Consider the following 14,494-nt stretch of genomic DNA (forward strand, 5'->3'; position numbering starts at 1 on the left):
GATGTAAACAATGTTCCAGAACCCTCTCTCTCTCTATATGATCACAATGGAAGACCTAATGTTCCAGAACCCTCTCTCTCTATATGATCACAATGGAAGACCTAATGTTCCAGAACCCTCTCTCTCTATCTATATGATCACAATGGAAGACCTAATGTTCCAGAACCCTCTCTCTCTATCTATATGATCACAATGGAAGACCTAATGTTCCAGAACCCTCTCTCTATCTATATGATCACAATGGAAGACCTAATGTTCCAGAACCCTCTCTCTCTCTATGATCACAATGGAAGACCTAATGTTCCAGAACTCTCTCTCTCTCTCTTGGAAGACCTGTTCATGTAATGAGGCAAAACAACGGAGTAACAGTCATTTATTCCACTCCAGGTTCGGACCTCCAGGTGTGCCAGTCCAGGAACCTGACATGCTGTTCTAAGAAGATGGAGGAGAGGTATCAGGTGGCGGCCCGGCGGGATGTTCAGAACCTCCTCCAGACCTCCTCCGCCAGCCTCAAGTTCCTCATCTCCAGGAACGTAGCAGCCTTCCAAGGTGAGTGGAGGGAGGGAGACTGGGGTGGGAGGAGTGCAGCAAAGCAGGCGCTCCATGTGTTGAGTGAGGGACTTTGTCTGCCGGGGCCCACAGCAAACAGAGCCTGGTCTGTCCTCCCCTCTGATCTAGAGATTAGGTTCAGTGGTTCAGTGACTAGTCTGGTTCAGTGACTAGTCTGGTTCAGTGACTAGTCTGGTTCAGTGGTTCAGTCCCTCTGTGGTTCAGTGACTAGTCTGGTTCAGTGACTAGTCTGGTTCAGTGACTAGTCTGGTTCACTGGTTCAGTGACTGGTTCAGTCCCTCTGTGGTTCAGTGACTCTGTGGTTCAGTGACTGGTTCAGTCCCTCTGTGGTTCAGTGACTCTGTGGTTCAGTGACTGGTTCAGTCCCTCTGTGGTTCAGTGACTAGTCTGGTTCAGTGACTAGTCTGGTTCAGTGACTAGTCTGGTTCAGTGGTTCAGTGACTGGTTCAGTCCCTCTGTGGTTCAGTGACTAGTCTGGTTCAGTGACTAGTCTGGTTCAGTGACTAGTCTGGTTCAGTGGTTCAGTGACTGTGGTTCAGTCCCTCTGTGGTTCAGTGACTGAGTATCTAGGGATATATATATACAATACCAGTCACACCTATTCATCCAAGGGTTTTTCTTCATGTATTATGCCAAGAGTGGGCAGAGCTGTCAAGGCAAAGGGTGACTACTGTCCTGCCGCTGGCCTGGCGGTCCCTGGGGCGGCCTTTGGGGCGGTCCCTGGGGTGGTCCCTGGGGTGGTCCCTGGGGCGGCCTTTGGGGCGGTCCCTGGGGTGGTCCCTGGGGTGGTCCCTGGGGCGGCCTTTGGGGCGGGCCCTGGGGCGGGCCCTGGGGCGGCCTTTGGGGCGGGCCCTGGGGCGGGCCCTGGGGTGGTCCCTGGGGCGGTCCCTGGGGCGGCCTTTGGGGCGGGCCCTGGGGCGGGCCCTGGGGCGGCCTTTGGGGCGGGCCCTGGGGCGGCCTTTGGGGCGGGCCCTGGGGCGGCCCCTGGGGCGGGCTCTGGGCCCTGGGGCGGCCTTTGGGGCGGGCTCTGGGCCCTGGGGCGGCCTTTGGGGCGGGCTCTGGGCCCTGGGGCGGCCTTTGGGGCGGGCTCTGGGCCCTGGGGCGGCCTTTGGGGCGGGCTCTGGGCCCTGGGGCGGCCTTTGGGGCGGGCTCTGGGCCCTGGGGCGGCCTGTAAGCTCTTGTTCAGTTGTTGACTGCTGTGGTCTGTCAGCTGGGTGCAATATGACATGCAGTTACAGTCTGAGACACCAGGTCAGTTACTGTCTGAGACACGGAGACACTGGGTCAGTTAGTCTGAGACACGGAGACACCGGGTCAGTTACTGTCTGAGACACGGGGTCAGATGTTGGCTGCTGTGTGTTCTACCATAGACAGGGTGGGCAGGGAGGCAGAGACATAGTCACCTCCTTTAAGGTAATTGGTCCAGTCTGTTCTACCATAGAAAGGGTGGGCAGGGAGGCAGAGACATAGTCACCTCCTTTAAGGTAATTGGTCCAGTCTGTTCTCCTGTCTCTGTTCCCTGTATACTTCATGTCTCATCGTCCACCCCCTGATTTAATAGCAGCCCCTTGTCAGTGTTCCGTCGCCAGCCCAGCGGGACCCTGGGACAGCACAGGTCGGTTGCCATGGACCCAGGACAAACCTGGGATAGCACAGGTCGGTTGCCATGGACCCAGGACAAACCTGGGAGAGAAGAATAGAGCTCCTCTAGTGCCCCAGTCAGCAGGCACCGGCCTGGCATTGTCCCGGGGCAGCCTGGGTATTGTCCCGGAGACGTGGAGGGACTTTACGACCTGGAGATGAAACACAACCAGCCTCTCAGGGGAGACTGATTCTGTAGTAGGAGAGGATGTTTCATGGAGACCAGGTGTGTGTGTGGTGTGTGTGAGACAGAGAGAAGGGCCTTTATTAAATCTGTTTTTTTTATCCATACATTGACAATCAAGGCCTTTGACATTTGGGGTTTTGTTAAAGCCTTTATGTGTAAATAACGCTCTGAGTAACGTTTTAACGTTTTCCAGTCAGTTTTATTTGTTGATGCCTCTAGTCTCGCCGAACAGAATGGAGGATGTGGGAGTCTCAATTTCTTTCTCCCCTGTCTCTCTCTCTCTCTCTCTCGTACTCTGTCTCTCTCACACTCTGTCTCTCTCTCTCGTACATAACAAATGAGACCATTAGTTTCCTCCTCTGCCCTTTTAACTTGACTGTTCTTCCTGTGACTGTCTGTCTGTGGTCGTAATGAATGGTGTTAAATTAGAGTGCAGGGCGGTGATGGTTACCAGGGTAGCAGGAGTAACAATATACCTCTTCCTCAGGCCCGTCCCTTCCTCAGGCCCGTCCCTTCCTCAGGCCCGTCCCTTCCTCAGGCCCGTCCCTTCCTCAGGCCCGTCCCTTCCTCAGGCCCGTCCCTCCCTGTATCGGTGTTGAGAGTTGTAATGGTACGGCCCTTGTCCCCGAGTCCCTCCTCATGGGGATTAGAATGAGACACTCCTTAATTTAAGGACTCTCCGTAGCTCGGGGGGGGGGGGGTAAAGGATTAATTCACCATCCCTGACCCTCTCCTCATGGGGATTAGAATGAGAACCTCCTAAAGGACTCTCTGTAGCACCATCCCTGACCCTCTCCTCATGGGGATTAGAATGAGAACCTCCTAAAGGACTCTCTGTAGCACCATCCCTGACCCTCTCCTCATGGGGATTAGAATGAGAACCTCCTAAAGGACTCTCTGTAGCACCATCCCTGACCCTCTCCTCATGGGGATTAGAATGAGAACCTCCTAAAGGACTCTGTAGCACCATCCCTGACCCTCTCCTCATGGGGATTAGAATGAGAACCTCCTAAAGGACTCTCTGTAGCACCATCCCTGACCCTCTCCTCATGGGGATTATAATGAGAACCTCCTAAAGGACTCTCTGTAGCACCATCCCTGACCCTCTCCTCATGGGGATTAGAATGAGAACCTCCTAAAGGACTCTCTGTAGCACCATCCCTGACCCTCTCCTCATGGGGATTAGAATGAGAACCTCCTAAAGGACTCTCTGTAGCACCATCCCTGACCCTCTCCTCATGGGGATTAGAATGAGAACCTCCTAAAGGACTCTCTGTAGCACCATCCCTGACCCTCTCCTCATGGGGATTAGAATGAGAACCTCCTAAAGGACTCTCTGTAGCACCATCCCTGACCCTCTCCTCATGGGGATTAGAATGAGAACCTCCTAAAGGACTCTCTGTAGCACCATCCCTGACCCTCTCCTCATGGGGATTAGAATGAGAACCTCCTAAAGGACTCTCTGTAGCACCATCCCTGACCCTCTCCTCATGGGGATTAGAATGAGAACCTCCTAAAGGACTCTCTGTAGCACCATCCCTGACCCTCTCCTCATGGGGATTAGAATGAGAACCTCCTAAAGGACTCTCTGTAGCACCATCCCTGACCCTCTCCTCATGGGGATTAGAATGAGAACCTCCTAAAGGACTCTCTGTAGCACCATCCCTGACCCTCTCCTCATGGGGATTAGAATGAGAACCTCCTAAAGGACTCTCTGTAGCACCATCCCTGACCCTCTCCTCATGGGGATTAGAATGAGAACCTCCTAAAGGACTCTCTGTAGCACCATCCCTGACCCTCTCCTCATGGGGATTAGAATGAGAACCTCCTAAAGGACTCTCTGTAGCACCATCCCTGACCCTCTCCTCATGGGGATTAGAATGAGAACCTCCTAAAGGACTCTCTGTAGCACCATCCCTGACCCTCTCCTCATGGAGATTAGAATGAGAACCTCCTAAAGGACTCTCTGTAGCACCATCCCTGACCCTCTCCTCATGGGGATTAGAATGAGAACCTCCTAAAGGACTCTCTGTAGCACCATCCCTGACCCTCTCCTCATGGGGATTAGAATGAGAACCTCCTAAAGGACTCTCTGTAGCACCATCCCTGACCCTCTCCTCATGGGGATTAGAATGAGAACCTCCTAAAGGACTCTCCGTAGCTCGGGGGGGGGATAAATGATTAATTCACCATCCCTGACCCTCTCCTCATGAGTTGTCTGTCCCTGCAGAGTGCTGAGACCAGGACTGGCTATGTCTTCCAGAAACCATGTTATATTTGTCACAGTTTGTCCTTCATAGACTAAACCAGTCGTTCACAGGCTTATTATAGACTGAACCAGTCGTTCACAGCCTTTGTGTAGACTGAACCAGTCGTTCACAGCCTTCGTGTAGACTGAACCAGTCGTTCACAGCCTTCGTGTAGACTGAACCAGTCGTTCACAGCCTTCGTGCAGACTGAACCAGTCGTTCACAGCCTTCGTGCAGACTGAACCAGTCGTTCACAGCCTTCGTGCAGACTGAACCAGTCGTTCACAGCCTTCGTGTAGACTGAACCAGTCGTTCACAGCCTTCGTGTAGACTGAACCAGTCGTTCACAGCCTTCGTGTAGACTGAACCAGTCGTTCACAGCCTTCGTGTAGACTGAACCAGTCGTTCACAGCCTTCGTGTAGACTGAACCAGTCATTCACAGCCTTCGTGTAGACTGAACCAGTCGTTCACAGCCTTCGTGTAGAATGAACCAGTCGTTCACAGCCTTCGTGTAGACTGAACCAGTCGTTCACAGCCTTCGTGTAGACTGAACCAGTCGTTCACAGCCTTCGTGTAGACTGAACCAGTCGTTCACAGCCTTCGTGTAGACTGAACCAGTCGTTCACAGCCTTCGTGTAGACTGAACCAGTCGTTCACAGCCTTCGTGTAGACTGAACCAGTCGTTCACAGCCTTCGTGTAGACTGAACCAGTCGTTCACAGCCTTCGTGTAGACTGAACCAGTCGTTCACAGCCTTCGTGTAGACTGAACCAGTCGTTCAGTCTTCATATAGACTACTCCTTTAACATAGTCTACATTTTCTCCCCCGCTTACTATTTACATACAAGGTCTACATCCGAAATGGGATCTGAGCCAGAGTTGAACAGAGTTGAATGTAGAAACCACGTCTCCCTGAATAAAGCTCTGAGACAGAGTTGAATGTAGAAACCACGTCTCCCTGAATAAAGCTCTGAGACAGAGTTGAATGTAGAAACCACGTCTCCCTGAATAAAGCTCTGAGACAGTGTTGAATGTAGAAACCACGTCTCCCTGAATAAAGCTCTGAGACAGTGTTGAATGTAGAAACCACGTCTCCCTGAATAAAGCTCTGAGCCAGAGTTGAACTGTGTTGAATGTAGAAACCACGTCTCCCTGAATAAAGCTCTGAGACAGTGTTGAATGTAGAAACCAGGTCTCCCTGAATAAAGCTCTGAGCCAGAGTTGAACAGAGTTGAATGTAGAAACCACGTCTCCCTGAATAAAGCTCCGAGACAGAGTTGAACAGTGTTGAATGTAGAAACCACGTCTCCCTGAATAAAGCTCTGAGACAGTGTTGAATGTAGAAACCAGGTCTCCCTGAATAAATCTCTGAGACAGTGTTGAACAGAGTTGAATGTAGAAACCACGTCTCCCTGAATAAAGCTCTGAGACAGAGTTGAACAGTGTTGAATGTAGAAACCATGTCTCCCTGAATAAAGCTCTGAGACAGAGTTGAATGTAGAAGCCACGTCTCCCTGAATAAAGCTCTGAGACAGAGTTGAACAGTGTTGAATGTAGAAACCATGTCTCCCTGAATAAAGCTCTGAGACAGAGTTGAATGTAGAAGCCACGTCTCCCTGAATAAAGCTCTGAGACAGAGTTGAACAGTGTTGAATGTAGAAACCACGTCTCCCTGAATAAAACTCTGAGACAGAGTTGAATGTAGAAACCACGTCTCCCTGAATAAAGCTCTGAGACAGTGTTGAATGTAGAAACCACGTCTCCCTGAATAAAGCTCTGAGACAGTGTTGAATGTAGAAACCACGTCCCCCTGAATAAAGCTCTGAGCCAGAGTTGAATGTAGAAACTACGTCTCCCTGAATAAAGCTCTGAGACAGAGTTGAACTGTGTTGAATGTAGAAACCATGTCTCCCTGAATAAAGCTCTGAGACAGAGTTGAATGTAGAAACCATGTCTCCCTGAATAAAGCTCTGAGACAGAGTTGAATGTAGAAACCACGTCTCCCTGAATAAAGCTCTGAGCCAGTGTTGAATGTAGAAACCACGTCTCCCTGAATAAAGCTCTGAGCCAGAGTTGAACAGTGTTGAATGTAGAAACCATGTCTCCCTGAATAAAGCTCTGAGACAGTGTTGAATGTAGAAGCCACGTCTCCCTGAATAAAGCTCTGAGACAGAGTTGAATGTAGAAACCACGTCTCCCTGAATAAAGCTCTGAGCCAGAGTTGAACAGTGTTGAATGTAGAAACCATGTCTCCCTGAATAAAGCTCTGAGACAGAGTTGAATGTAGAAGCCACGTCTCCCTGAATAAAGCTCTGATTCAGAGTTGAATGTAGAAACCACGTCTCCCTGAATAAAGCTCTGAGACAGTGTTGAATGTAGAAACCACGTCTCCCTGAATAAAGCTCTGAGACAGTGTTGAACAGTGTTGAATGTAGAAACCACGTCTCCCTGAATAAAGCTCTGAGACAGAGTTGAACAGTGTTGAATGTAGAAACCACGTCTCCCTGAATAAAGCTCTGAGACAGTGTTGAATGTAGAAACCACGTCTCCCTGAATAAAGCTCTGAGACAGTGTTGAATGTAGAAACCACGTCTCCCTGAATAAAGCTCTGAGCCAGAGTTGAACAGAGTTGAATGTAGAAACCACGTCCCCCTGAATAAAGCTCTGAGACAGAGTTGAACAGTGTTGAATGTAGAAACCACGTCTCCCTGAATAAAGCTCTGAGACAGTGTTGAATGTAGAAGCCACGTCTCCCTGAATAAAGCTCTGAGACAGAGTTGAATGTAGAAACCACGTCTCCCTGAATAAAGCTCTGAGCCAGAGTTGAACAGTGTTGAATGTAGAAACCATGTCTCCCTGAATAAAGCTCTGAGACAGTGTTGAATGTAGAAGCCACGTCTCCCTGACTAAATCTCTGAGACAGTGTTGAATGTACAAACCACATCTCCCTGAATAAAGCTCTGAGACAGTGTTGAATGTAGAAACCACGTCTCCCTGAATAAAGCTCTGAGACAGAGTTGAATGTAGAAACTACGTCTCCCTGAATAAAGCTCTGAGACAGAGTTGAACAGAGTTGAATGTAGAAACCATGTCTCCCTGAATAAAGCTCTGAGACAGAGTTGAATGTAGAAGCCACGTCTCCCTGAATAAAGCTCTGAGACAGAGTTGAACAGTGTTGAATGTAGAAACCACGTCTCCCTGAATAAAGCTCTGAGACAGTGTTGAATGTAGAAACCACGTCTCCCTGAATAAAGCTCTGAGACAGTGTTGAATGTAGAAACCACGTCTCCCTGAATAAAGCTCTGAGTCAGAGTTGAACAGAGTTGAATGTAGAAACCACGTCTCCCTGAATAAAGCTCTGAGACAGAGTTGAATGTAGAAACCACGTCTCCCTGAATAAAGCTCTGAGACAGAGTTGAACAGTGTTGAATGTAGAAACCACGTCTCCCTGAATAAAGCTCTGAGTCAGTGTTGAATGTAGAAACCACGTCTCCCTGAATAAAGCTCTGAGACAGAGTTGAACAGTGTTGAATGTAGAAACCACATCTCCCTGAATAAAACTCTGATTCAGAGTTGAATGTAGAAACCACGTCTCCCTGAATAAAGCTCTGAGACAGTGTTGAATGTAGAAACCACGTCTCCCTGAATAAAACTCTGATTCAGAGTTGAATGTAGAAACCACGTCTCCCTGAATAAAGCTCTGAGACAGTGTTGAATGTAGAAACCATGTCTCCCTGAATAAAGCTCTGAGACAGTGTTGAATGTAGAAACCACGTCTCCCTGAATAAAGCTCTGAGACAGAGTTGAACTGTGTTGAATGTAGAAACCATGTCTCCCTGAATAAAGCTCTGAGTCAGAGTTGAACAGTGTTGAATGTAGAAACCATGTCTCCCTGAATAAAGCTCTGAGACAGTGTTGAATGTAGAAACCACGTCTCCCTGAATAAAGCTCTGAGACAGAGTTGAATGTAGAAACCACGTCTCCCTGAATAAAGCTCTGAGACAGTGTTGAATGTAGAAACCATGTCTCCCTGAATAAAGCTCTGAGCCAGAGTTGAACAGTGTTGAATGTAGAAACCATGTCTCCCTGAATAAAGCTCTGAGACAGAGTTGAATGTAGAAACCATGTCTCCCTGAATAAAGCTCTGAGACAGAGTTGAACAGTGTTGAATGTAGTCCTGCTGTAGACTGTAGTCTGGTAGTCCTGCTGTAGACGGTGGTCCTGCTGTAGACTGTAGTCTGGTAGTCCTGCTGTAGTCTGGTAGTCCTGCTGTAGTCTGGTAGTCCTGCTGTAGTCTGGTAGTCCTGCTGTAGACTGTAGTCTGGTAGTCCTGCTGTAGTCTGGTAGTCCTGCTGTAGTCTGGTAGTCCTGCTGTAGACGGTGGTCCTGCTGTAGATGGTAGTCTGGTGGTCCTGCTGTAGATGGTAGTCTGGTAGTCCTGCTGTAGTCTGGTAGTCCTGCTGTAGACGGTGGTCCTGCTGTAGATGGTAGTCTGGTAGTCCTGCTGTAGATGGTAGTCTGGTAGGCCTGCTGTAGTCTGGTAGTCCTGCTGTAGACGGTGGTCCTGCTGTAGATGGTAGTCTGGTAGTCCTGCTGTAGATGGTAGTCTGGTAGGCCTGCTGTAGTCTGGTAGTCCTGCTGTAGATGGTAGTCTGGTGGTCCTGCTGTAGATGGTAGTCTGGTCGTCCTGCTGTAGTCTGGTAGTCCTGCTGTAGACGGTGGTCCTGCTGTAGATGGTAGTCTGGTAGTCCTGCTGTAGATGGTAGTCTGGTAGGCCTGCTGTAGTCTGGTGGTCCTGCTGTAGATGGTAGTCTGGTAGTCCTGCTGTAGATGGTAGTCTGGTAGTCCTGCTGTAGACTGGTAGTCCTGTTGTAGTCTGGTAGTCCTGTTGTAGTCTGGTAGTCCTGCTGTAGTCTGGAAGTCCTGTTGTAGTCTGGTAGTCCTGCTGTAGTCTGGTAGTCCTGCTGTAGACGGTAGTCCTGCTGTAGTTTGGTAGTCCTGCTGTAGGCGGTAGTCTGGTAGTCCTGCTGTAGTCTGGTAGTCCTGCTGTAGTCTGGTAGTCTGGTTCAGTCTGGTTCAGCCTCTCTAGCCTCCCAGCTCCTCCCTCACACAGCCTCTCTATCCTCCCAGCTCCTCCCTCACACAGCCTCTCTATCCTCCCAGTTCCTCCCTTACACAGCCTCTCTATCCTCCCAGCTCCTCCCTCACACAGCCTCTCTATCCTCCCAGCTCCTCCCTCACACAGCCTCTCTATCCTCTCAGCTCCTCCCTCACACAGCCTCTCTATCCTCCCAGTTCCTCCCTCACACACTCTCTATCCTCCCAGCTCCTCCCTCACAACCCCTCTAGTCTCACAGCTCCTCCCTCACAGCCTGTCTTGCCTCACACAGCCTCTCTTGCCTCACAGCTCCTCCCTCACACAGCCTCTCTATCATCCCATCTTCTCCCTCACACAGCCTCTATAGCCTCACAGCTCCTCCCTCACACAGCATCTCTATCCTCCTAGCTCCTCCCTCTCTATCCTCCCAGCTCCTCCCTCACACAGCCTCTCTATCCTCCCAGCTCCTCTCTCACACAGCCTCTCTATCCTCCCAGCTCCTCCCTCACGCAGCCTCTATCATCCCAGCTCCTCCCTCACGCAGCCTCTCTATCCCCCCAGCTCCTCCCTCACACAGCCTCTTTTTCCTCCCAGCTCCTCCCTCACACAGCCTCTCCAGCCTCCCAGCTCCTCCCTCACACAGCCTCTCCAGCCTCCCAGCTCCTCCCTCACACAGCCTCTCCAGCCTCCCAGCTCCTCCCTCACACAGCCTCTCCAGCCTCCCAGCTCCTCCCTCACACAGCATCTCTATCCTCCCAGCTCCTCCCTCACACAGCCTCTCTATCATCCCAGCTCCTCCCTCACACAGCCTCTCTATCCTCCCAGCTCCTCCCTCACACAGCCTCTCCAGCCTCCCAGCTCCTCCCTCACACAGCCTCTCTATCCTCCCAGCTCCTCCCTCACACAGCCTCTCTATCCTCCCAGCTCCTCCCTCACACAGCCTCTCTATCCTCCCAGCTCCTCCCTCTCTATCCTCCCAGCTCCTCCCTCTCTATCCTCCCAGCTCCTCCATCTCTATCCTCCCAGCTCCTCCCTCACACAGCCTCTCTATCCTCCCAGCTCCTCCCTCACACAGCCTCTCTATCCTCCCAGCTCCTCCCTCTCTATCCTCCCAGCTCCTCCATCTCTATCCTCCCAGCTCCTCCATCTCTATCCTCCCAGCTCCTCCCTCACACAGCCTCTCCAGCCTCCCAGCTCCTCCCTCACACAGCCTCTCTATCCTCCCAGCTCCTCCCTCTCTATCCTCCAAGCTCCTCCCTCTCTATCCTCCCAGCTCCTCCCTCTCTATCCTCCCAGCTCCTCCCTCTCTATCCTCCCAGCTCCTCCCTCTATCCTCCCAGCTCCTCCCTCTCTATCCTCCCAGCTCCTCCCTCACATAGAGCTGCTTTCAGAAGTCATGAAAGGGTCATTATGTACTGTTTTTATTTGACTCTGGCTCTTAAACTGAGGAGGGGTTGTTGAGTTGTTATTGCTGCTTCTGAAAGTGCCTACCAGTCGGCAGTGGAGTTGGGCAATCACACTTACCGTGTGTGTGTGTGTATACCACTTCCTGAGAATACCTGGGCTTGTGTAGGACCACTTTGTTGCTCCTCTCCCCCCATGTTTTCCTGACCAGAGCGGTACAGTGCCCTCTCCTATCCCCTGCTCTCCTCTCCCTTCATCTCCCTGGCTCTCCTATCCCTTCCTCTCCCCTGCTCTCCTCTCCCTTCCTCTCCCTGGCTCTCCTATCCCTTCCTCTCCCCGGCTCTCCTATCCCTTCCTCTCCCCGGCTCTCCTATCCCTTCCTCTCCCTGGCTCTCCTATCCCTTCCTCTCCCCGGCTCTCCCTCTCCCTTCCTCTCCCCGGCTCTCCCTCTCCCTTCCTCTCCCCGGCTCTCCCTCTCCCTTCCTCTCCCCGGCTCTCCCTCTCCCTTCCTCTCCCCGGCTCTCCCTCTCCCTTCCTCTCCCCGGCTCTCCCTCTCCCATCCTCTCCCCGGCTCTCCCTCTCCCATCCTCTCCCCGGCTCTCCCTCTCCCATCCTCTCCCCGGCTCTCCCTCTCCCATCCTCTCACCGGCTCTCCCTCTCCCATCCTCTCCCCGGCTCTCCCTCTCCCATCCTCTCCCCGGCTCTCCCTCTCCCATCCTCTCCCTGGCTCTCCCTCTCCCTTCCTCTCCCCGGCTCTCCCTCTCCCTTCCTCTCCCCGGCTCTCCCTCTCCCCGGCTCTCCCTCTCCCATCCTCTCCCTGGCTCTCCCTCTCCCTTCCTCTCCCCGGCTCTCCCTCTCCCTTCCTCTCCCCGGCTCTCCCTCTCCCTTCCTCTCCCCGGCTCTCCCTCTCCCCGGCTCTCCCTCTCCCATCCTCTCTCCTGCTCTCATCTTTTTGGAGTTCAGAAGAGAGGCCTCACCATAGCGCCTCCTCAAATATCGATTTGTAAACCTCCAGGAGAGGTTAGGAAGGGTGAGAGTGATAGAGGCAGAGACGGGGAAAGGAGACAAAGACAATATCCCTTTTCCCATGACTGAAGTAGGTCTGGTTAGGTAAGGCCCATTAAGTCATCTCTCTCTCTCTCTCTTTCTCTCTTGTGCTCGCGTTCTCGGCCATCTCTCTCTCTCTCTCTTTCCCTCTTGCGCTCGCTTTCTCGGCCATCTCTCTCTCTCTCTTTCTCTCTGTCTCTCTCTCTGTGTCTGTCTCTCTGTCTGCCTCTGTCTCTCTCTCTTGCTTCTAGCTCCTTCCACTTAGATGTGTTCATCCTGAACCACAGTGTTGGGCAGGCTAAATGAGATCTGACTGCCAGTGTACAGTGGGGAGAACAAGTATTTGATACACTGCCGATTTTGCAGGTTTTCCTACTTACAAAGCATGTGAGAGACGGAATCTAAAACTAAAATCCAGAAAATCACATTGTATGATTTTTAAGTAATTAATTAGCATTTTATTGCATGGCATAAGTATTTGATCACCTACCAACCAGTAAGAATTCCGTCTCTCACAGACCTGTTAGTTTTCTTTAAGAAGCCCTCCTGTTCTCCACTCATTACCTGTATTAATTGCTCCTGTTGGAACTCGTTACCTGTATAAAAGACACCTGTCCACACACTCAATTAAACAGACTCCAACCTCTCCACAATGGCCAAAACCAGAGAGCTGTGTAAGGACATCAGGGATCAAACTGTAGACCTGCACAAGGCTGGGATGGGCTACAGGACAATAGGCAAGCAGCTTGGTGAGAAGGCAACAACTGTTGGCGCAATTATTATAAAATGGAAGAAGTTCAAGATGACGGTCAATCACCCTCAATCTGGGGCTCCATGCAAGATCTCACCTCGTGGGGCATCAATGATCATGAGGAAGGTGAGGGATCAGCTCAGAACTACACGACAGGACCTGGTCAATGACCTGAAGAGAGCTGGGACCACAGTCTCAAAGAAAACCATTAGTAACACACTACACCGTCATGGATTAAAATCCTGCAGCGCACGCAAGGTCCCCCTACTCAAACCAGCACATGTCCAGGCCCGTCTGAAGTTTGCCAATGACCATCTGGATGATCCAGAGGAGGAATGGAAGAAGGACATGTGGTCTGATGAGACAAAAATAGAGCTTTTTGGTCTAAACTCCACTCGTCGTGTTTGGAGGGGTTAGTTAGGGTTAGTTTAGGGGAGGGGACTCTGGGTTAGGGTTAGTTTAAGGGGAGGTGACTCTGGGTTAGTTTAGGGGGAGTGGACTCTGGGTTAGTTTAGGAGGAAGGGAGGGGACTCTGGGTTAGGACTCTGGATTTGGGTTAGGACTCTGAATTTGGGTTAGGACTCTGGGTTTGGGTTAGGACTCTGGGTTAGGACTCTGGATTTGGGTTAGGACTCTGGGTTAGGACTCTGGGTTAGGACTCTGGGTTAGGACTCTGGGTTAGGACTCTGGGTTAGTTTGATAATACATGTTCAGAGAACCTGCCTTATTTCAAGGGTTTTGTTCTGACCAGCTAAGTGAACACTTGGTCACTCTACAGACTGTTGAAGTGTCCTATCAGAACAGATGTAGTATTGTCCAATAGGAGGCAGGAACACATGGGGGATTAGTTACAGAATATCATATTTTTCTTCCTGCCGCGGCAAACTGAAAATACCCATAAAACCTCAGGGACGTAACTTGGACCGCTTTCTAACGCTTTATAAACATCCTGAATATAATGCTTACAATTATATCAAAGATTTAAAATGGTTTCAGGAAGAGATAATTGAGCAGTGCACGCACGTACACACACACACACACACACACACACACACACACACACACACACACACACACACACACCCGCCAACGCTCATTGCACTGTCAACAAAGGCCACCAGGATAGTTCATAGTAGAGTCTCGTGCCAGAGAGAGAGCCAGGGTAACAGAGTCCCGTGCCAGAGAGGGAGCCAGGGTAACAGAGCCCCGTGCCAGAGAGAGAGCCAGGGTAACAGAGTCCCGTGCCAGAGAGAGAGCCAGGGTAACAGAGTCCCGTGCCAGAGAGAGAGCCAGGGTAACAGAGCCCCGTGCCAGAGAGAGAGCCAGGGTAACAGAGCCCCGTGCCAGAGAGAGAGCCAGGGTAACAGAGTCCCGTGCCAGAGAGAGAGCCAGGGTAACAGAGCCCCGTGCCAGAGAGAGAGCCAGGGTAACAGAGTCCCGTGCCAGAGAGAGAGCCAGGGTAACAGAGTCCCGTGCCAGAGAGAGAGCCAGGGTAACAGAGCCCCGTGCCAGAGAGAGAGCCAGGGTAACAGAGCCCCGTGCCAGAG

At 51.3% G+C, this 14,494-nt stretch overlaps 1 protein-coding gene across 1 annotated transcript in view; it reads left to right on the top strand.

Annotated features, from left to right (window-relative positions):
- The first annotated feature begins 224 nt into the window (after nucleotides 1-224).
- LOC149975351 (glypican-5-like) overlaps nucleotides 225-14,494 on the top strand; it is a 269,642-nt gene continuing 255,372 nt past the window's right edge. The window contains exon 1 of the mRNA XM_090206941.1: nucleotides 225-549. Within this exon, the coding sequence (XP_090063067.1) occupies nucleotides 345-549 (205 nt within the window). The 5' untranslated portion in view covers nucleotides 225-344. The remainder of the gene's footprint in view (nucleotides 550-14,494) is intronic.

Source organism: Oncorhynchus mykiss, chromosome 18, assembly GCF_057628025.1.
Source record: "Oncorhynchus mykiss isolate SJ-2025 chromosome 18, ASM5762802v1, whole genome shotgun sequence".
NCBI lineage: Eukaryota > Metazoa > Chordata > Actinopteri > Salmoniformes > Salmonidae > Oncorhynchus > Oncorhynchus mykiss.